The 24,048-nt window shown below is 37.7% G+C and overlaps 1 protein-coding gene across 5 annotated transcripts in view; it reads right to left on the reverse strand.

Moving 5' to 3' along the window:
• Positions 1-2,105: 2,105 nt before the first annotated feature.
• Positions 2,106-24,048, reverse strand: part of UBE3D (ubiquitin protein ligase E3D) — a 148,002-nt gene continuing 126,059 nt past the window's right edge. For 3 of the 5 annotated variants that reach the window (XM_026007418.2, XM_072736132.1, XM_072736160.1), the window contains one exon: positions 2,106-2,675. In XM_026007418.2, the coding sequence (XP_025863203.2) occupies positions 2,655-2,675 (21 nt within the window). In that variant the 3' untranslated portion in view covers positions 2,106-2,654. Of the gene's footprint in view, positions 2,676-3,288; positions 3,993-24,048 lie in introns of those variants that run through there. The other 2 variants (XM_072736139.1, XM_072736143.1) reach the window with 2 other exon arrangements.

Genomic DNA, 24,048 nt, shown 5'->3' on the forward strand with positions numbered 1-24,048 from the left:
AGTCTATAGTCAGAAATCTTGTGTGTGTGTGTGTGTGTGAGAGAGAGAGAGAGACAGACAGACCTTCCCATACTCCTTTCCCTCCCTCAGAGCTGCTCACAACCCTCCACCCCCATGTCCCACCTGTGCCCTCAGGAAGGTGTGCTTAGCCCTCTTTGGCCTGGTTCCACCTAAGACTCAAGAGAGAGGTGAAGGGGCCTAACTATACTTGACTCAACCTGATTTTATTTAGACAACGTTAGTAAATTAGAACACTCTTCTAGCCAGGTTTTCTTGACTGGTCGAGTTGTCCTGAATCCTGAGCACCTTCACCATCTCAACTGCAAACAAACACAGTAACAGCTGCTTTCTTCCCCAGAGGAATAAAGACTGTCTCAGAAGAAATTTCTATTTTATGCACTGACTGAACTCTGCTTCACTGAGTTTATTCCAGTCTCTAACAATACAAACTGAATTCTTAAGAAATATTCACACACACAAGTATTCAGCATGAATGCATTCATTTGTGAAACCAATAGTATACTAACAGACCACAGGCCACAAAAAGACCTAGACTTTGTAATGGCTATGTCAGTGGCAACGCACAACTAAATGTAGTCACCAAATCTTGTTTCATTCTCTATGGCAATGGTTTTCAACTGCAGTCGATTTTGGACACCAGGGCAAAGTCTGCTGATGTTTTTAGTTATCACAACTGGGGTAGGGGGCAACAGGAATCTGGTCAGTAGAGGCCAGGGATGCTGCTCCACATCCTTGGGTGCACTGAAGTGTGCCAGGATATGTCACTACAAAATCCACCCCTGTGACAGAAGGACTATTTTGAGCTAAAGACAATTGAGAGCCAGCAGACGCAGAAAAAAGCTTTCTACCTCCGTGTAACTGCCTAAAAATAAAGTATAAATTTCCTTTTTTTGTAAATGAAATTTACATTTATAAAGGAAATTTCCATTTGTAAAGACATTGAAGAGAGCTACTCTGGGAGACAACTCTTATCATCTGAGGAACTCTTATCTACATAACAAGACAACCCTATTACCATACATTTCCTTCCCTCACCTTCCGATAACTTGCCTCCCCTGCCAAGAAGCCCCAAACTCTTTTTTCTTTGTTTAGCCTAAAATGGTATATAAACCTCAATTATCTGACCACCTCGTTGAGTCTCATTCCTTTGTGAAACTCCTGTGTGGATGTATGTAATTAAATTGTTTTTTTTTCCTTGTTAATCTGTTTTTTATCAGTTCTCAGTTTGATTTGAAAACTGCAGCCATTGAAAAAGATCTTTCCTCCCCACAGCGCAGGAGCTCAGGACAGTCTCCCACAACAATCATCCAGCCCCAAACAAATGTAAATGGTGCCGAGGTTGAGAAACCCTGTTCTACAGGGATAGCTAGAAATCTAATGCATGAAAAATCAGGTTGGTGTTTGGGAACTTAGTAGCCTAAGAGAAGCCAAACTCTTTCTAGTCTATGGCCATGTGTTGTGGACATATCAGAGATCTTCAATGTTTCAAACTGTGCTTAATAAAGTGACTCTGCAGGGTCAAACAGATGGGTCTCATTCCCCCGCTGGTCTGCTGGTGACAGATTAGGAGTGCGACACTATCCTGCTCTGCTGGCAGGACAAGTGTCTTGGTGAAATGAAAAGTTCACCAAAGTACAATGCCAAGTGACACTTGTGTTTTGAGTGTTAGGAAATTAGGGCATGTATAACCTAGTGTGTTTTGAGGGGAGAGAGGTATTAGGTGGCCTTTGGTCTCGGATGAATGCCAAGAGGCTGGATGAGCAGCTAGTGAGGTTGCAGATCCAGACAGTCCTCCTGACTGTAGAGGGCGAAAGGAGATCTGCCAGGCTCCAAATCCCACCCCAGCTTTGGCCCGAGCTGGTGACTAAAGGCAAGGAGCAAACCTTTTCTGTGAAATCAGTAGCTCCCCCATGCTCTGTAGGATTCCCTCTAGCTCTGTCATTTTCATTCCATGGTTTCTTATTCACCTGCTCTGGCACACAAGGATTAAGGCAATTCTGTAACAGGATATCAGTGAGGTATACTTGTTTGATAGGCAATAGTATTTGGTAAAGGAAATATAGAATAAAAGGAACATGTGCAGGTTTGCATAAACAGTAAAACCTTTAATTTGATAATCACGCATTCAACAAACATTCATTTACGGAGCATCTCTTCTGAAGAAGGTATACATAATTCTCCATTTTTCTTTCTAAAAATTTGTTTTCAACAAACCAAATGGGAAGTTTCTAAGTTTGTCTGCTTGGCTGTATAGCAGTTAACATTCAGTTCCACTAACGATGACCCTCACTGCGTTCCCCAAAGGACAGATGGGACTCCACTAGCTAATACCCTTCCAGGTGGTGCTGATACAGCACATGTTTGAATATTCCTCTCTGTGGGAAATAGAGGCATAACTTCTCTGCTACTGTAACTTCCTTCACGGCCTTGGTTCTTCAAGGATTTCAAGTGAACTCAACTCTTAGAGACTTTATGCCAACACGTAAACTCACACAACTTCAATGCAATGCTCTTATTCTGTAGCTCTGGTTCTTGTGTCTGTAATGGCTGCCCACCGTGCAGAACGCTGGCCTCCCATGTGCTCCGGCCCAGAGAGCTGTCCTCTGGGGAGAGGAATGCCTCAGCTCCAACCATCACATCTTCAAAAAGGCCACCTGGAGAAGGAAGAAAAACCCACGATGCTCTACTTCTATAACATGATGAAACAGCTAAATGCACATTAAATCAGAATCAGGCAAATCTGGTCAATAAAGAGGCATGCTGATCTAAAAAAGAAAAATGACTCTTAGGGCAGACATTGACATTTTACAGCAGGAGCCAATTACTCCTTTTTTAATGAACCATGTCGTAATTAATATGATTCACATACACGTTAGAGAAAAAAATGAAAGTTTGTATTGATGCTCAAGTTGTACTGGCGTGAAGTAATCCAGTCCCTCTTTCCCACTGGTTCCAATGGCTGTTTGGGACCTTCCTGGAGCAGAATTTTGAGTCGCGAAGATTTCCAGGCAAGTCGAGTTCCGCACAGCTGGCCTCTACTCAGGTCACGCCAATGCTTTCAATCCCATGCAATTATATTTATTGTGCTTTTCAGTAGCAACTGATTTTAAAACTTAGTGTTTAAAAAAATTCAGACAGCTCCACCTACCCACTGAATGAGGCCCAGATCAAATGCATCTATTTTCCCAATAGTTTTAACCAACAGAGAAACAAACAATAAAGTTAATCATAAAAGTTTAGAAAGTTTCAGTTCAGAGGCAATAATAAGTTGGGATGTGTGCCAGTATCAGGAAGAGAGCAGACTGCAGATTAGTGACAAAGATGGAGAAGTGTGGGAGGATTGGCAAGCTCATGTGTGGCCTTGTTGGGGGGGAAAGAGTGAGCAACAGAAATAAAAACATTCTGCTCCTGGACAGTTGGTTCTTAAGTCCCCAAATGCAGTCAAAGAAGGCATGGATTTAATGATCCCTGTTAAGGGGAAAGGAAAAAGGAAGAGTCATGCAGGGCAGAAAGCATCTGTTTTATGTTGAGTAATTCAGAAGGATGTTACTCTTCATACAGTGCTAGTAAGAAAGGCACCTGCTGAGTTTCCATATCAACTTCCTGCTGGGTTTTCTATATCAGGTTCTGCAATGAGAACACCAAAGTTGAAGGAACAGGCAAGGAAGAAAGGTTAAGATTCCTAAACAAAATGTAAACGCAGACAACTGATGCAAACTTCAAGGGCTTACTATGAAGATTAAATGAGATCATAGTTATGAAAATGTGTGTGTTTCACTCCCGTGAAGCTAACAGATATTAGGGGCCCATGTATCTACCAGATAAGAAGGGGCTGTTCAAGAGACAACAGTGGGGTCCCTTAGGGGATGGTCACAGAATTACAGAGGAAGGTGTCCAGTCTGACTTCTGGTTCTCTGTGGATGGTATTTCCGTCAAGTGACCCTGGCCCTGTAAGAAAAGTTTATGGGGACCTGCCAAAGAAGATAATGCCACTGTTAAGATTCAGAAACAGGCAAACCATGGATGAAATCCAATTATCTCCTTTTTAATTCCAAAAATTGCTATGTCATGAAGTATTGCTCCCAGAATAATGGTAATACTGATAAATGTCATCATAAAGTGGTTAATAACTTTAGTTCTGGAATCACACAGACCAGTGGTTCTCAACTTGGGGGTGATTTTGCCCATCAGGGGACATTTGGCAGTGTCTTTGGACATTTTTGGTTATCATAAATTGGCGGAATGTTGTTGGCATCTAGGGGGTAGAGGCCAGGGGTGTTGCTAAACATGTTATAATGCACAGCCCCCCACAAGAAAGAACTATCTGTCCTAAAATGTAGAGAATACTGATGTTGAAAAATACCGACATTATGGACACAGGATCTTAAAACTATTGCCATATATTCGCCAATTTGCCAGCCATGTGGCCTTCAACAAACTTGTCAGCAGCCTCTCTTAGCCCTTCCTCATCTGCAAAATGGAAATTATAATAGAAACTACTCAAAACTTGAAAAACACTTCATAGCATATTTGGACTGCTATCACCCTTGGCACAACCTGTGATTTACATAAAGCAAATGAAGAAACAGAAGCTCAGAAAAATTAAGTGACTTGCTTGGGAAACAGAGCTATTAAGTGGCAATAATGGACTGAGGAAGATATTTTGATTCTTAATCAATGCTTTTCCCACTCTAAGTTTTCAGATGAATGAGGTAAACTCCAGAGATTTGGGGACTTTGATTCTTATTGCTTCAAATATCAAAGATTTATTTTCTTTTGCATGCCAGTGAATATGAACTCAGGATGGAACAGCTGTGTAAGAGACTGAGCTGATTAAATAATGCAAAATGGTGCTGCTGCTGCCCCCTACCCCTTAAAGAAAAACTTAAAGAAAAACTTTAAATTTGACCTCACGTTTTTTTCCATCTCTGGTTTTCATAGTTCTGCCTGCCAAGTACATAATGTATTTTGCAGGACTTAATAACAAGAAACTGCAATCATCCTTGGGAACAGGTATATACAATGCATTTTAGCTTCTTTTTATTTAAAACACTGTGAGTTAATATATTTCAAATGCTGATTTTGTGTTCTCTAGCTTTTATCCATGACAGCAAAAATTGCTTTCCCTAACTGCCATTTATTTTGAGAATAATTTTGTTTCATTACACTGAGAAAACTCCCTGTATTTCATCTTTTTAGCTTTATTCTTGAAAGTGAAGGTACAGCTTCAGGCTCCGTTGTTACATTTCTGGAACATATAGTTACAAAAGTATACATTATGATTAAAAACAAGGGGAAGAGGGACTTTTTCCTGTTGACTCTAAGGTTTGAGTCTCCGAATTCTGTGTACTTGGATTTGGACAGTTGGGAATAGGAAGAGGGAGAGGAAGTTAAGATGCCTAAAAATAATGTCTCTGCTTTGAGTCATCACCTAAAAACAATCTTCTTAAACCACAACAAACAGGGCTATGCTGATGTGATAGCTGACCAGATGTTAAGTTTAAAATCCTCCATTTACGTATGTTAAATACCTTTTAATGTTCTTTTATCTTGGTTAACAAATTTATATTATTAAATTCAATTCCTCAATGTAGATTTGAAATTTCAATCAGTAAAGACATATGTTGTCAAGGCAGGCTGTACAAGATAAGGCTATCTAAGTGCTTTGGGGTGTGCTAAACAAGACAGATAAAACTGGAAAATACTGGAAAATGTGAACTTCATAATAATTGTAAGCTCTAGAAAAGACACTTTAGAATATGCACAGCCATGCACGCATGTTTCTTTTAAAGGGTACTGTAGACTTAGAAAATTGAATATACAAAACCTGCCTTAAATATGTATTTTTGTGTAGGTATGGCTCATGTTCAGAGTTACGTTCTGAAGCAGAATGCTTTAATGGCATGGAAAAGAGAGTTTATACTTCATGTTACAAAACTTCCTAAAATGAAATCTTATTTACAAAATAAAAGATATAAATGTAAATTCAAAAATAATATCAGAAAATGACTCAAGCATTTGTCAAATATATTTAACATCTCAAATTACATTAAGCAATTTTTAGAAACTCACTAAAATACAGCATGGGTCAGGCCCACGTTTATGATACCTGGTCTCCACTTATCTAAGTTGGAGAAATAGTGTAAGGCATTCCTTTCTGTGGGATGGCGGGCTGGCTTCATTCATTCAATTCATTTAATCCTTAAGTACTGTCTATGTGCCAGTGATTGTCCCAGTCACAGAGCACACTGAGAAGGCATTCTCTCACGGTGCTAACATGCCAGTGGGGGAGACAGCCCAGGAACGAGATGATTCTAATAAGGTGGGATAAGTTTAAGATGGATGCCTAGCGCCTGCTGGGAGAAAAAAAACTATTCTGGGTTTATGAAAGGAAGTACGATTTCTGAGGCAGTACCCTGTGAGAGGTCATTATTACTCTGATTATGAAAACTGTGTTGATGGGGAGGCAAAAGCCTGGCATGGCATAGAGGAGCAAGCACTTTTTCCTATTTAAGGACGGCGGCTTGCTAAATGAATAACTAACAAACAGGAAGGATGGAACAAAAAAAAAACAAAGAAACAACACAATAAGGAAGAAGAGCCTGTCCCTCTAAAATGACAATTATGTGTATACTTAACTGGGGACCGAAATTTTAGACTAAGGAAACATTAGTGAAGCCTTCCAACTCTACACTGTTAACAAAAAATCTGTAAGAGCTTTTAGGAAGTAGGAAAAAAGAAGTAAGATAGACGTCTGTGAATTAATTTAAGCCTTGATCTTGTATTTTCTTTAAGCCACAGATGCACTATGGTAACTTATAAATAAAAAGCCTGCTGATTTTCATCTACGTGGGAGCCAGGTAAGTGAAGCATGGCTGTTTTCCAGTGCACATCTAGGTGGAAAGCCAGCAGTATGTCAAGTATAAGAAAAGAGACATGTGTAGGGGGAGAAAGGAAGACTGATGCCCCTTGATCTCAAGACAGGGCTGAAAATGTGCTCAGATTCAAAAGTTACTGGATCTTGATCCTATTCACCAAATCAAGGAAGTTCCAGACATGAAATTGTCATCACCTCTTCCAGAATATGGGGATGGTGGAGAATACTGCTGACATTGGATGGTGCTCTTATAACACTGTAGTGAACAAGGAGTTCTGATGCAATCACTGAAGCTTCTAGTTAAATAAAGCAAACCAAGTAACTGTGCTAATGATAGCAAACTCAGGGGCCAACATTTATATGATAGTAGTCTTTTTTTTTTTTTTAAAGATTTTATTTATTTATTTATTCATTCATTCATGAAAGACACAGAGAGAAAGAGAGAGAGGCAGAGACACAGGCAGAGGGAGAAGCAGGCTCCCTGCGGGGAGCCTGATGTGGGACTTGATCTCGGGTCTCCAGGATTATGCCCTGGGCCAAAGGCAGGCCCTAAACCCTGAGCCACCCCAGGATCCCCCATGGTAGTAGTCTTTAGGTGTTACATAAAAATATATGACCTCAAGTACAAGATGTATTTGTTAAAATAAATAACTCGGCGGGGGGGCAGGGGGGTTCAAATGCATGATATAAAACACTGCCACCATTGCCTATGAATCAAAAGTATTTTTAGTTACTCGTTCCTATGGAATATCTATGGATGATAAGTCAGCAGAAGGGAACCAACAGTAGAAATGCAGCCCTGGACATGGTGTTGTGAGAACCCCATTGTGCTGTCCCATCAGCGATAGGCCTCTGACCAAACAAGTTTATTCAGAACCAGAGTTACCAGAGCTCAGAAACAAAGGAGTGTTTTCCTCCAGTTATTCATTAATACAAATATTTACAGCAAACTCACTTGAATAAGTAATCTTTTTAGGAAGCCATGCTCATTGTTACCCATCTTTCTTAAATGACACGCACTAGTATGGAAGAAGACAATACACTTGGCCTATCAGTACAATTAGAAGTCCCAGATGGGGAAATGAATCTACTTGAGAAACAAAATACTCTTCTATGGCAGATGACTGTCTGTTTAAATCTTATTTCAGTCTGTTTAGATATTTTTAAATTTCTGTTTTACTTGAAAATATTAATTCTTCTAAAAGAGATGCAACCAAGTGAGAAACCTACCAGATTTAAAATACTTTCTGACCCTATTGTCAAGGATGGAGGAGAGACTAGTTTGTGAGGCTGTGGACACTTTTCCAGGTATCCACTGGTTAACAGTGGAAAGGTGTCATTAACACATTTAAGTAGTAGTAATGCAATGCTGTAATGCATGGTCTTGGGGCCAGACCTATTCGTGTGTTAGTGCAGAATTCTGACACTTAGGAAGAAGGCACAAGGTGATTTACCACACTTTTAAGGGAGAGGGCTAAGGAGGGTCATAGCTGCCTTTGTAAATGGTCCTGGGTAACTTATCTCATGCCTGAACAGCTTATTTCTGTTGGCTGGTATTCATTAAGGTCTTTAACTGCAATTATTAAAACTTAGAGACATTGAAAAATTAAAATAAAATAAAACTCAGAGAAATCAAGGGTTGTATTGCTCAATTTTTCTTGTTTTAATAACTGATTAACAAATATATGAATTACAGACAAAATTAGAAAATACAGAAAATTTTTTTGTGATACCATTACTCACTGAGTAATAATGTTATTACTGAGTAATAACATTTTAGATTGCTCTAGAGTTCCATTCTCTGTGTCTAACTGGACATTTCTATATATGCTGTCTTATAATATATAGCTTCTTTTTAGCCTAATAATGGATTGTAGTGACCTTCCCATGACAATGATTATTCTATGATATTTTTTAATGGCTGCACTAAGTTCTGCTACATATCTGTATCACTTAGGGAAAAAAAAAAAAGATAAATGCAAAACTAATTTCACCAGAAAACAAATTCAAGGGTTTTCTTTGGCAAGAATAGGAATGGATGGGGGTGGTGGTTAAGGGATGGTATTGACTGTTAGGCTCAGAAGGTATTTTGGTATAATCTAGTCCAGTGGTTCGCAGGGTGCTATCTCACTAGGCGTCTCCATTTTTAATTCTAGAAGATGATAAGATTGTCCAACAAGGGAGAAATATCCAGTCCTATATCCTGATATTGATAAAGGAGAGTGGGCCCAACATCTATAAAAGGAGAGCTGAATCCTTTTTGTTAGTTATCTAGAGACTGAAGGGGCCAAATATCTCAGACTGACCTACTCTGTAAAGTTATTCTGTTAAGAGTTAAGTGAATGATTTGGGGGGGGCGGGGTGGGAGAGACAGCTTCTGATATGCCCTAATGTGGTTCTTTTCTAAACCTAATTTTCCCATATGGATTTCTACCAAAATTATTTGGTTAGTTCAGTTAAAGAAAACTGTCCTAAATTTTGATTCAAAATAAGGCTACCAGGACAGCATCAAAAGCTGGCAAAGAAACAAAATCTCCCATACATGGCTGGGTGAATATAAAATTGTACAGGCATTCTAGAAAGTAGTTTAGCACTTTCTTTGAAAACTAAACATGTAATTATTAATATGGTCCAGCAATTGCAATCTTGGACCTTTAGACTAGAGAAATGAAAACTTTTTGTTCACACAAAAAACCCTATACACAAATGTTTATGGCAGTATTATTTTAACAGCCAAAAACTGGAAATCAGCCCAGAGATATGGTTAAACAAACTGGAACATCCATATTGTGGAATACTATTCAGCAATAACAAGTAGCAAATTAAGGATATATGCAACTTGGAAGAATCTCCAGGGAATTATAATGACTTAAAAAAAGCCAGCCTCGGGATCCCTGGGTGGCGCAGCAGTTTGGCGCCTGCCTTTGGCCCAGGGCGCGATCCTGGAGACCCGGGATCGAATCCCACATCAGGCTCCCGGTGCATGGAGCCTGCTTCTCCCTCTGCCTGTGTCTCTGCCTCTCTCTCTATCTCTGACTATCATAAATAAATTTTAAAAAAAATTATATAAAAAAAAAAGCCAGCCTCAAAAGGTTATATACAAGGGAACTCCATTTATATATATTTTTTTCCCTTTCACCTATTTAACTTATTCTTCCGTCACCCCCACCCTGTAACCATTAGTTTGTTCTCTACAATTACGAGTCTATTTCTTGATTCGTCTTTATTTTTTCCCTTTGCTTGTTTCATAAATTCCACATATTGAGTGAAATCATACAGTATTTGTCTTTCTCGGACTTATTTCACTTAGCATTGTATCTTCAGCTCTATCCATGTTGTTGCAAATGGCATGATTTCATTCTTTGCTATGGCTGAATAATATTTCATTCTATATAGATACCACTTTGTTATCCATTCATCAATTGATGGACACTTGGGCTTCTTCCTTATCTTGGCTGTTGTAAGTAACACTGCTATAAACGTAGGGCTGCATGTATCCCTTTGAGTTAGTGTTCTTGTATTCTTTGGGTAAATATCCATTAGTGTGATTGCTGGATCATAAGGTACTTCTATTTTTAACTTTTTGAGGAACCTCCATACTGTTTTCCACAGTGGCTGCACCTGTTTGCATTCCCAGCAACAGTGCAAGAGGGGTCCCCCTTTTCCACATCTTCACTAACACCTATTGTTTCTTGTGTTAATTTCAGCCATTCTGACAGGTTTGAGGTGGTGTCTCATTGTTTTGGTTTTTCAGTTTTGATGTGCATTTCCCTGATGACATGTGATGATGAGCATCTTTTCATATATCTGTCGGTCATCTGTATGTCTTCTTTGGAAAGATATCTGTTCACGTCTTCTGCCCATTTTTTAATTGGATTATTTATTTTTTGGGTGCTGAACTTTAGAAATTCTTTATATGTTTTGGATATTAATCCTTTATCTGATATGTCATTTGCAAAAATCTTCCCCCATTCCTTAGGCTGCCTTTTAGTTTTATTTCCTTCTTTGTGCAGAAGCTTTTAATTTTGATGTAGTCCCAACAGTTTATTTTTGCTTTTGTTCCCCCTGCCTTAAGAAACATATTTGGAAAGAAATTGCTTTGGCTGATGTCAAAGAAGCTACTGCCTATGTTCTCTTCTAGGATTTCTATGGTTTTAGGTCACACATTTAGGCCTTTTTTTTTTTTTAAGATTTTTTTTATTTATTCATGAGAGACACAGAGAGAGAGAGAGGCAGAGACACAGGCAGAGGAAGAAGCAGGCTCCATGCAGCGAGCCCGATGTGGGACTCAATCCCAGGACTCTGGGATCACTCCCTGAGCTGAAGGAAGACACTCAACCACTGAGTCACCCAGGTGTCCCCACATTTAGGTCTTTAATCCATTTTGAATTTATTTTTTTGTGTATGGTATAAGCAAGTGGTCCAGTTTCATTCTTTTGCATGTTGCTGTCCAGGTTTTCCCAATATCATTTGTTGAAGAGATTTTTTCCCATTGGATATTCTTTCCTGCTCTGTTGAAGATTAATTGACCATATACTTGTTGGTTTATTTTCTGGATTTTCTATTCTATTCCATTGTATATAACATGTTGAAATGAAAAGATTTATAAATAGAGGACAGGGTAGTGGTTGCTAGTGGTGGTGGAGAGGGGAGAGATAGTGCCAATATAAAGGGCAATAGGATGGATCCTGGTTGAAATGCTGATGGACCTGCTCAGTGTCTTGACTGTGGTGGTAGAAACAGAAACATACACTGGACAGGGGATAGAATGCACTCACATATGGAACCACATACATGAGTACACACACACACAAAGGGATAAAATAAAACCAGGGAAATCTGAGTAAGATGGGAGGGACTGTACCATGTCAATACTTTGGTTGTGACACTGTACTATACTTCTGCACAGTGTTTCCATTGGGGGACACTGGCCAAAGTGCACAAGCAATCTTTTACATTATTTCTTATAACTGCAAGTAAATCTACAACTATTTCAATAAAAATTTCAACAAAAAAATGCTACAATTCTTGGCAAATGATGTTGTCTAGCTTTCTTTAATCCAGTTACCTCTACATGTAGCTTTCAAATGCATATTAAAAATCTTGCCCATATTAATGTTCTGGTCAATATATCACTGAGATCCCATTTACCTCAGGGGAATGACCTGAGTAAGCCAGTAAGTTAATTTTGTAATGAGTTCTAAAGCAGATGGCTACAGTGAGACAGAACACCATTACATTTAACGTGGTTGGGCTGACAGCCTGGCATTAAATGCTTAGATTACACACAATAGCATCTTAAATCTTAGGTTGTATATGAACTACTTATTCTAAATAGTCCACTAAGCACATTCTTTTTTGCTTTTTTTATTGCCTTGGAGTAAATTATGAAGAAAGATTCTTGCATGTTTTTAAACTCAAATGTCATAGAGATTTTCTAGGCACATAATAAACACTAAATATTTTTTCAGACTGATTACATTAGACTTAAATTCTAATTTTACTCTTAAAAGTAATGTTACCTTAAACCTTATAAGAGATTTGGAGAAATGAGAAAAAGGAAAAAAAACATATGCTATAATAATCTAATATAATTATCACTTGGGCCTAGGGTCACCTACGTGAGTGTCCAATCTTGATTTTAGCTCAGGTCATGATTTCAGGGTCATGGGATTGAATCCCGCATTGGGCTCTGCACTTAGCAAGGAGTCTGCTTGAGGATTCTCTCTCCCTCTCTCTCTATCCTACCCCATCTCTGTCTCTCATTCTCTCAAGTAAATAAATAAATCTTTAAAAAAAAATTATCACTTGGGCCTATTTCTATATAGTTTTAAGATGCATTTTTAAAATATCGATTATCATAATTACATATTTTTGATATCATAAACATTTTTACATGTTGCTCAGTAAGTCTTTATTCTATTTTAATAGCTGCAAAATAATTCATCTGAACTTAATCTATTACAAACTTACATTGTTCCCAGGTTTATTAAGATCATAAGCAATAATTAAATAATCATTTTTATCTTTATAGAATTTTCCCATTTTTCAGGATATTCCCTTAGGATTGAGTCTCAGAAATGGGATTACTGGATTGAAAGGTATAAATATTATTATAATTTGATGCATATTTTTTCCAATGAGCTGTACCAACTGGCAATGCCATCACGATTAGGTTTTTGTTTTTTAATCAGCACTAATTTAATAAAAAAATGACATCTCAATCCTTTTTGAATTTATAATTGCTGTGAGTTTAAACATTCTCCCAAATGTTTGTTTAATAACTTGTTTTTCTTGTGAATTGGCTAACTGTGAATTCACATCTTTTTTCTTTACCTACCAACAGGGGGTTTAGTTTCTTTTTTTAATAGTTTGGAAAAGTTCTTTAGTAAATGTTAATATGTTTTTTATGCAGGGAAGAAATCAAGTGCCAAGCACAGTCTCATTTCACTAAATCCTTACAAAATCCACTTGAATAAATATCTAATTTAGTTGTCCCAAGTTATAAAAGAGGAACCAAGATTCAGAAAAAGTAAGTAACTTTTGCTCACAAATATAAGCAAGGAACAAGAGTAGGTTTGCAATCAGTTCTTTGTTTCTGAGCCTAGTATTCATTCCATTATAAAAGCTCCCTTACCTAATTATGGCGAGAGATAATTGCTATAGTAACTTTAGTTGAAGAAAGAATCCATAATATCCCAATTTTAAGCCAGATTTAGTAGCAGTTAAAATGATGTAGACACTCTATTTTTTAAGAAGAAAGTAGATTACTTCTTTTGGATTAGACATAAGAAGGAGAAAGAAGAACTAGAATGCAGATTAAAACCCTTGTAAAAAGAATTCCTTGGTTGGAAGACAAAGCTTCTGAAAAATGAAGAGAGCCAACAGGACAGATGAGAAATTGGCACAAAATCCCAGAATGGAATTTTTATCTGTAAGTTTAAAAAGCAAGATGAGTTAAACTGGCAGAGTTTAGGCAATTCAGTAAAAAAAGATTATGACTTGGAATCATTAAATAACAGTTAAGGCCTGGCAAGAAAGGGATCAAATTGTAACCAGATGCCTATTTTCTTTGGCCGTTTACTAGTAGGCATTACTTTGAAAATATAATATTTAAGAACAAATAAATCTTTAAAAAGGAAAACATGGTAATATATCCATTTTTACATAAACACCATTTATTTCTTAAGCCTGTTATTTGGAGTTGTGAGAAATAATCAGGGATCATAAAACTGTTAATTAATCTATTTATTTTAAAGGAGAGGTAGAGAAAGGTTTATGAGGATTTTGTAACTACAAAACACAACAAAAGTAAACTCTCATCCTAACAGAGCAGAACACACTGAAGAGGACAATGCTATGTGATGTTTTACTGTGCACAAGTTTTTGCCTTTTTTCATTCTAAGCCTCACGGAAAACAAAGTGGGGCTCTTTTCTATGAAATTGCTTGTGCAGCTTCTCCAAGTTAGGAATAGCTTAGGGTCTGGGACTAGAAAAGGGCATGCAGTAATCAAGGTGCAGAGCTGGAAGTTTTATACCCACCATTTAAGATCCAGAAGAAGCTGGAAGAATCAGTGGGATACTAGGAAGGCTCACAAAGGAGAACTCTAATTGCTATGGAAAGAAGACTGGAAAGCTGGAGATAAGAGTATAATAGAGAAATGTAAAAACAGATTAACATGAGAAGGCAGCACTCTGCACAGCTAGAAGCTGCAGGACAGCAAAGATCTAGAGTCTGGACTAAGGGAAAGCTAAAACTAAACTTGTCCTCTAACCCCCCACTCCCACCCCACCCTATGAGCTGAATGCCCACTGAGAGCCTCAGCTCACTCTGGTTCTGAACACTGATGGGTGTAGGGATAAGTGATAAAGAATGTAAATGGCTTGGCAGGCCCTGAACAGATGAGTCTCTCAATGAATGAATAGAGCTTATTATTATTATTACTATACCTAAATGGTTTATGTATTTTATATATTGCTGATATATATATATAATATATACATTATATATATAAATATAAAATATATACATATATAAAATATATATATAAAATATATATATTTTATATATTGCTACAGATGCATCTTCTTCTGTCTGCTGTTCATGAATGACTCTAGGTTTAATTATTTTTATTATTTTATTTTTTAAAGGCTTTATTCATTTATTAATGAGAGAGAAGGAGAGGCAGAGACATAGGCATGGAGAGAAGCAGGCTCCCTGTGATGAGCGTGATGTGGGACTCAATCCCAAGACTCCCAGATTATGACTTGAGCCAATGGCAGATGTTCAACCACTAAGCCACCCAGGTGCCCCTCTTTAATTATTTTTAAAGAAAGAAATACAAATGGCTTATAAAATATCCAAGGCTTAAGTAAGGATTTTTTTTTGTTACCCTAAGTAACAATAACATTTACCAGTGACAGTTACCAAAATTGCAGATATTGACAAAACCATTGCAAACCTATAGTATTTCCAAATAAAGAATGCAGATGGCCTAGTGCAAAATATCACCTGCTACATGAAAAATAACTCCAAGCTCAGAGGCCACTGAAAGGATTACGTAGAGGTTCTCTGGAGGTGTGTAATGGGTAGCACTCCTAGGGATGTAACCTCAGGATAGCCAGCATATCCTTGGTTATCAACATAATCTTCTTCTTAAACATGCAGCTCTGAATCCAGGATAACTATGAGCCAGGAACTATAATCCAGGACTATACTATGAGTCTTTAATACATGAAATTATTTGGCTGAATTTACAATGATTACGTCCTTACCAAATATATCCAAATTATATAATAACATTAACCAGAAAGAAGAGTCTGACTGATTATTCAAGATATTCTGTAAAACGGTGGGAATGAATAGGTAGATATAAGCACAACCTATAACCACTCAATCATTAGTGTATTACAATGTAAACTGGACTTTTCTGGCTACTGGGGCATCAAATACTTGGAAATGACCAAAATTCAACTATATTTTGTTGGGAAATACCAGCATCCTTCAAAATCAGCTAGCCATAAAACACTGGCCTTTAATTCATTATGAGACCGGATCTTGGCATCTCTCCACAAAAATGCAAGTTCTGTGAGTTGGCATCACTGATTAACTGAAGAATTTGCATAGTTCAATGCAAATCAAGGCTGGTACAACATATACCTGGAAGAAACAGCCTGGTTTAGGAGAAAGAACATACCTATTTTCCAGAAACAAATTTTGGTCAGGCTACAAAATTTTCATGCCTTAGTTTCTTCATCTGTAAGAAGGGGTCTCCCTCTCCCTCCATTGGTCAAGGATTGCACCAGACACTGCAATGTTTGTAACTGGCCCCAAACAGACCAACCTTTTCTCCACACTCGGGTCTGGCAAAGCTTATTTAGTCAAGAGCCTTCCTCCATGTGTCTAGAAGGGGTCTGAAATTCATGACTGGTGAGCTACAAAATTAAACACCAAGTAAGTACCTAGGGGTATTTAATGGTAAAATGAGAAATATATTTTTTTTCAGGATTAGAGTTTTAAGAGAAAATACAGAAATATAAGTTTTGATCTGATAAGAATAAAGACTATAACTTCTCCAAGTCAACCATGAGAAAAAATACATTATGTTTTGATGGAGAGTGAAGAAAAATTTGAAACTCCTATGTTTTGGGTGTCTTTAACACATCTCAATTGCTAAAAGGCTTGGAGCATAAACAAGTATTCCACTGAGTGTGCTGTGCTCTCAGAACTATTCCACTTGGTATAGGCTTTAAACACTTTTGACAAATGCTTTCTATTTGCCATTGATTTAGGGGTAAAAAATGTCTTTGAAAAGAAACAATGTTTTTTAAAAAAAATTTCCTTCCCTGCCAGGTCTTCATCTTTCTTTCCTGTTTTTTTTCTAAGGATTTATTTATTTATTCATGAGAGACACACACACACACACAGAGAGAGAGAGAGAGAGAGAGAGAGGCAGAGACATAGGCAGAGGGAGCAGCATGCTCCTCCCATAGAGCCCAGTTGTGGGACTCGATTTGGTATCCTGGGATCAGGCCCTGAGCTGAAGGTAGACACTCAACCACTGAGCCACTCAGGGATCCCAGGTCTTCATCTTTCTAAGCTGTGAGAAGTAAGTGCGCCCAGATGGCAGTCCCTCAGTAAGGATACTTGGGCGACCAAAACCCAGAATGAGTTAAAGGTGTACAATCTCATTCCTTTTCCCAAGAACCTTAGGTTCATAACATTAGTATGATGCTAGTAACAAACAGGGAGATAAAAATTTTGGGATCAGGTTAACCAATGGGATACTAATGTTTTTGTTCTGAAAAACTTATAAAGAAACCCAGCAGGATAGGGCTCCTTACTCAAGCCCAGTGTTCCCTAGGAGCCAACTCCCCCTGTTCAACCTTCTGCTAGTTAACCCATGACAACAGCAATCTGCAGGACACTTAGCTGTTTTTGGTTTTTAACTTATGAAAAGTTTCAGATATTAACATTCTCTAGTAGAGAGGACAGTATAACAAATCCATAAATAATCAGAAACAATAATTACCAACCCATAGCCATTTTGTTTCATCCAAATCCCTGCCACAACTTTTTGAAGCAAATCCCAGACCTGATATTTTGTACATAATTCAGTATGTATCTTTAAAAGACTATAAAAATAAAAACACAGTGCCATGATCACATCTAAAATATTAATAATTCCTGAACATAAATATCCAGTTGGTAATCACATTTCCCCAACTAGCTCATAAAATATTTTAGCAATTGTTTGTTCACATCAGAATCCAAATATCCAAATATGCTCCCATTATTACAATTCATGTGTCTTTTATATCATAAGATCCTCTCTCTCCTTTTTTTCTCCTTTTGCTTTTTATGTTTCAAAGAAATCAGGTCTTTTGTCCTGTAGTATTTCTCAGAGACTGGAATATGGTGACTGTTTTTGTGTTTGTTCATCATGAACTTATAAAAATATATTTGATATGCTTTAATCCAATGCAGTCATTATTCTTATGGATACTCAACTTGTACTATGTTGGTTAGTGAGAATCTTTCCATTTTGAAGCCTGTAAGTCCTATTGATAATGATCCTTGTAATTTACAATAGTTTTGTTTGTTTACTTTTTTTTTTCCTTCTGGTAGGAAGGATTCAGGAAGACTCAGCCTCATCTTACACATTTCCTATCCTAGACATAGAATCAGCCATTTCCCCAAGAAGCCTGGTTCCTTTAGAGAGGGATAGTATTCAGAGATCACAACTACAGATTGTCCTTTGTACCTGTTACCTCATATATACACGTATACACAAGACACTCTTCTTCTGGAACCCAGCGTGTTCCCTTTTCAAAGTTCAGTGAGAAAATACCAAGCTTCAAGCATCCTTGCATCCTGTTCAGAAACCAGGTCCTAAACAACTCAGAGATCAATTTTTTTTTCACCTGGTCAGCCAGGTGACAGGTTAAAATACCACATTAGCAACAAATTATTTTGGTGGACAGAAACTAAAAACAAGAAAGCTCATGAGTCCCTTCCTTTTTCTGGTATTAAAGGAAATACCTTGGTTCCATTTTGAGAACTTAGATGGAAAAAGGAATCTTTGTACATAGAGAATTTAATTTTTTTTAACTAAGTAAAGACATTCCTGTATGAGTAAAAGAAAAATTCTAGAAAAAGACTCACCAAGAATCTCCCTTGGACATGGAATTACAAAGGTGACTCACTGCCTTGTGTGGGACGGGTCCCTGCTGGTAATTTATTTGTCAAAGCTGTGGAAGGATGACATAGGGCTGATCATTGTGTGAGGCTGTGGGCATTCGAAGGCTATCCCCCAAAAAACAGAAGTAGTTTTATATACTTGTCCGGCTAATTAGGAGGAATATTTCTGACCTCACTAAAGGAAAATATTCTTTAAACCTCACAGTATGTTTGAAAACAGAAAAGAAAGCATAAAACAGAAGGGTATGTCTCATGGTAGTTTTTATACTTTAGAGCAAATTTATTCAGATGGTAAAAGGTTTCTCAGTCCCTAAGGAATAGCAGCAGGTTCCTATAGGACTGCTATGTGGGGATAGGGAATTTAATGGAAAGTCCTACAAATTAACCATAAAACTACTTAAAAATACACTTCCAAAAAGAAGATAAATGATCAAAAAGCACCTGAAAAAGTATTCAATATCCTAAGTTATCAGGGAAACACAAACAAAAATCATTATGAGATACCAAAACAGCTAAAATAAAAGACTGACAACTCCAAATGATGTTGATGATGACTTGGAACAACTGCAACACTCATACACAGCTGCTGGGAGTGTAAAATGGCATAACCACTAGCAGAAGTGTTTGGCAGTTTATTAAAAGTTAAATGTACATCTACTCTACAGCCCAGAAGTTCCATTCTTAGATATTTACTGAGAGAAATGAAAACATGTCTACAAAAAGACATCCACAAAATATCTGTAGCAGCCTTATTCAAAATAACCGCAAATAAGAAACAACCCAATTGTCCATCAATAGCAGAATGGATTCGCAGAGTGTGCCATACAATGGAACACTATTCTGCAATGAAAAATAAACCACTGATAAATGCAGTAACATGGATAAATCACAAAAACATCAAGTGAAAGACCAGACAAAAAAAAGATAGTGTTTGATTTAGTTTATGAAAAGTTTAAAAATTGGCAAAAAGAATCTAACATGATAGAAATTAGATACTGTGTTTTTGGAGGGTAGACTAAAGAAAGAGTCCAAAGAAAACTTTCTGGAGGAATTGATATGATCTATATCTTCTTTTCTGAACATTAGTTACATGGCTATATATCAGTGGTTCTAAACCAGGGTGATTTTGCCTCCCAGGGGACAACTGGCAATGCTTGGAGGCACTTTTGATTGTCATGACTAGGGGGGATGCTACTGGTATCTAGAGAGGAGAGACCAGGGATGAACAAGACAGCTTTCCTACAACAAATAATTATTGAGTCCAAAATGTCAATAGTGCCAGGGCTAACAAACCTAGTATATATACAATTGTCAAAACTCATCAAACTGAAAAGCTAAGATCTGTACATTTTATTAAATGTTAATTATTACTGAAAGAAAGAAAGAAAGAAAGAAAGAAAGAAAGAAAGAAAGAAAGAAAAGAGAAAGAAAGAGAAAGAGAATTCAACAACCCCCTCCTCACCTCCAAAAATATATTTGGAGAAGATTGGCTAAAAAAAAAGAAAAGAAAAGAAAAGAAAAGAAAAACTTCATATATATTTTTTAAAGATTTTATTTATTTATTCATGAGAGACACAGAGAGAGAGAGAGAGAGAGAGAGGGGCAGAGACACAGGCAGAGGGAGAAGCAGGCTCCATGCAGGGAGCCTGACGTGGGACTCGATCCCAGGTCTCCAGGATCAGGCCTTGGGCCAAAGGCAACGCTAAACCACTGAGCCACCCGGCCTGCCCAAAAAACTTCGTATTTTAAACTTAGGAGAGTTCACCTGCTCAAAAAATGAATTTCGTATTAAAACTGTATGCAATTAATGTTTATCGAAACAAAAGAATATTGGTTTTTGGTTCCACATGTAAGGAGCTTAGAAGTTACCACTCCATACAAACAAGTGAAAAGCTGAATAGACTGAAAAATCAACAATTCTTCCTGAATCAGTAAGAGTGGGGAGGCCACAGGGCAGACTACTGCCTTTAAGATTGGAGAGACAAGAGAATATAGGGAGTCCTTGCTTACTGGAGCAGAAATTGAGGAGCAGAAACTGCTGTGGGAACTAGTACTACAGTAGGAAAACCTGAACGCATAATTGATGAAGTGCTGGAGGCTCAGTGTGGACAAGTCTGAGAGCTAAAAACTCTAAGGGGATCCATCATAATGAACCCGCACAATTTTGTGAGATTGACCTCTTGGGGGTCGGCCATGAACTCACAGAAAATATCAAGAAAAAAAATCCTCTCACGCTTCCAGATTGGGAAGGGAAAAAAGGTCTATTCAGAAATATACCAGAACATTCTCTTCTTAACAAGGTCTGTCCTCTGGGGAAACCAGTTAACCACAGCCTAACCTGCTAGGGTGTTATCAGAACCAAAAACTAATTTCCCCAGATAAAACCAATTTATCTGGGAAAAGGGAAATAGCCAACTTCAGTCAGCTCTAGCCATTCTGTCCCACCTGAGGGGAGAAAAAGAAAAAAAAAATGAGAAACAGATGTATAGTTCACAGTCCAGAGGCATAGGCTCAATAAATAAGACTTAATTACAGGACTATAATAATTCCCCTCTTCATATACCTCTCTACCATATTCTTAAAGGCCTATTTACAAGCAGTTCCTTTTACCCAGTACATCAGGTCCAGCTATCAAGAAAAAATGTCAAGGCATGCTAAAAGTTAAAAAACAATTTTGAAGAGACAGAGCAAGAACCAGGTGTGGCATGACGGAATTCTCATACTGAGAATTTAAAACAACAATAATTAATTAGCTAAGGACTCCTTGATATAACAGAACATGTAAGAATAGATGTATAATGTAGCAGAAAGATGGGAATCCTAAGAAAGAACCAAAAAGAAAAACTAGAGGTAAAAAACATTGTAATAGAAATGAAGAATACTTTTGATGGGGTTAGCAGTAGTAGACCAGACACAGCTGCAGAAAGAATCACTGAATTTGAGGCTATCTTATTTATTACTGAAAACCAAATGCAAAGAAAAAAAGGACTGATGGAAAAAAAAAATCTAAGGACTGTGAGACAACTACAAAACATGTAACGTATGTGTAATGAGAATAGTAGAAGAAAGAAACAGAAAAAATAACTGAGAGTTTCCCCCAAATTAATGTCAGGCACCAAACCACAGATTCAGAAAGCTCAGTGAACATTTAGGCATTTAGGATAAATGCCTAAAAAACTCCACTACATTTAGCCATATCATTTTCAAGAAAAAGATCCTGAAAGAAGCCAGAGGGGGGAGGGAAATACCTTACCAACAGAGGAACAAGGTTAAGAATTAGATCCATTTTTTCCCAATTTTTTATTCAAAGTCATATAAGCAAGAGAGTAAAGTGAAATATTTAAAGTATTGAGAAAAAAATATAACACCCCACCATCCTAGATTCTACACCCTGTGAAATTATTCTTCAAAAGTGAAAGAGAAATTTTCTCAGAAAAACAAAAGTCAAGGGAATTTGTTGCCAGTAGACTTCTTTCAAGAAACATTATAAAAGTTCTTTTTTTTTTTTTTTAAGAGAGAGAGACCAACCACATGAGCAGGGGGGTGGCGGCAGATAAAGGAGAAAGAGAGAAAGGCTCTTAGGCAGGCTTTCCATTGAAGGCAGAGCCCAACACAGAGCTTGAACCCACAACCCTGAGATCATGACCTGAGCCAAAATTAAGAGTCAGACATTCAACTGACTGAGCCACCAAGGTGCCCCAAAAGAAGTAGTTTAGGAGGAAAATCATATAGGTCAGAAACTCAGATCTACATAAACAAAGAACATCAAAGAAGATGTAAATGAGGTAAAATACAACCTTTTTAAAAACTGGTCTAACAGGGGTGCCTGGGTGGCTCAATCAGTTAAGTGTCTGTCTTGGGCTTGGGTCATGATCCCAAGGCCTTAAGAATGAGCCCCACACTGGACTCCCTGCTCAGCGGGGATTCTGCTTCTCCCTCTTCTTTTTCCTGTCACTCCTTCTGGTTATGTGCTCTGTTACATAAATAAAATCTTAAGAAAAAAATGGTCTAACAAATAAATGTATTTGATTATGTATGCTTATGTATATATCTTATGTGTGCGTGTGTGTGTGTGTTTATGTATTTATACGGGAAATGAATGACAGCAATGATATAAGGGACAGGAGGGAGCAATTAGGATTGTTTTGCTATTATATTCACTCTACCTGTGAAGTGGTATGGTGTTATTGGAAGTGCACTTGGGGGACAACTGGGTGACTCAGCAGTTGGGCATCTGCCTTCCGCACATGGGATCCAGGATCAAGTCCCGTATCGGGCTCCCTGCGGGAAGCCTACTTCTCCCTCTGCCTATGTCTCTGTCTCTCATGAATAAATAAATAATCTTTTTTAAAAAATGAAGTGGACTTGGATTAGTTGTTTTTTTTTTTTAAGATTTATTTATTCATGAGAGACACAGAGAGAAAGAGAGCACATGGCAGAGGCACAGGCAGAGGGAGAAGCAGGCCCCATGCAAGGAGCCCGACATGGGACTCGATCCCAGGTCTCCAGGATCAGGCCCTAGGCTGAAGGCGGCGCTAAACCGCTGAGCCACCCGGGCTGCCCAACTTGGATTAGTTGTAAATGTATATTGCAACCTCCAGGGTAACTATTAAAACATTTTTTTAAAGAAGTATAACCACTATGTTAACAAAGGAGAGAAAATGCAACCCTATAAAATGTTAAATTAAAACCATAAAAGACAGAAAAGAAGTATAAGGCAAAAACAGGAACAAAGAATAAAGGCAACAAATAGACAGCAGCAACAAATTTGTAGATATTAACCCAACTATTATGAATCATCACTTTGAATGTCAGTGGTCTAGAAGCACCAATTAAAAGACAGAGATGGTCAGAATGAGTCAAAAATAAGACCCAAACAAATGTTGTCTACAAGAAACTCACTTTAAATATAAAGACACATGTAAATGGGTAGAGAAAAAGATACCATGGTAACACTAATCAAAGAAAGTAGGAGTAGCTATTATTTTCAGACAAAGCAGACTTCAAAGCAAAGACATTACCAAAATCATAAAGGGGTCAATTCTCCAAGACCAATTCTTTTTTTTTATAATTTTTAAAATTTATTTATGATAGTCACACACACAGAGAGAGAGAGAGGCAGAGACATAGGCAGCGGGAGAAGCAGGCTCCATGCACCGGGAGCCCAACGTGGGATTCGATCCTGTGTCTTCAGGATCACGCCCTGGGCCAAAGGCAGGTGCCAAACTGCTGCGCCACCCAGGGATCCCTCCAAGACCAATTCTTAACCATGTATACATACAACAACAGTGCATCAAGCTACATGGGGCAAAAGCTAAGAGAACTGTAAGGTGAAACAGACATATATACTATCATAGTTGGATATGGACAGATCCAACAGGCAGAAAGTAAGTAAGGACAGAGTAAAATAAATAAAAATCAGTAAGAAAAAAGAGATAGGAAACCCGGT

This window comes from Vulpes vulpes, chromosome 1, assembly GCF_048418805.1.
Source record: "Vulpes vulpes isolate BD-2025 chromosome 1, VulVul3, whole genome shotgun sequence".
Classification (NCBI taxonomy): domain Eukaryota; kingdom Metazoa; phylum Chordata; class Mammalia; order Carnivora; family Canidae; genus Vulpes; species Vulpes vulpes.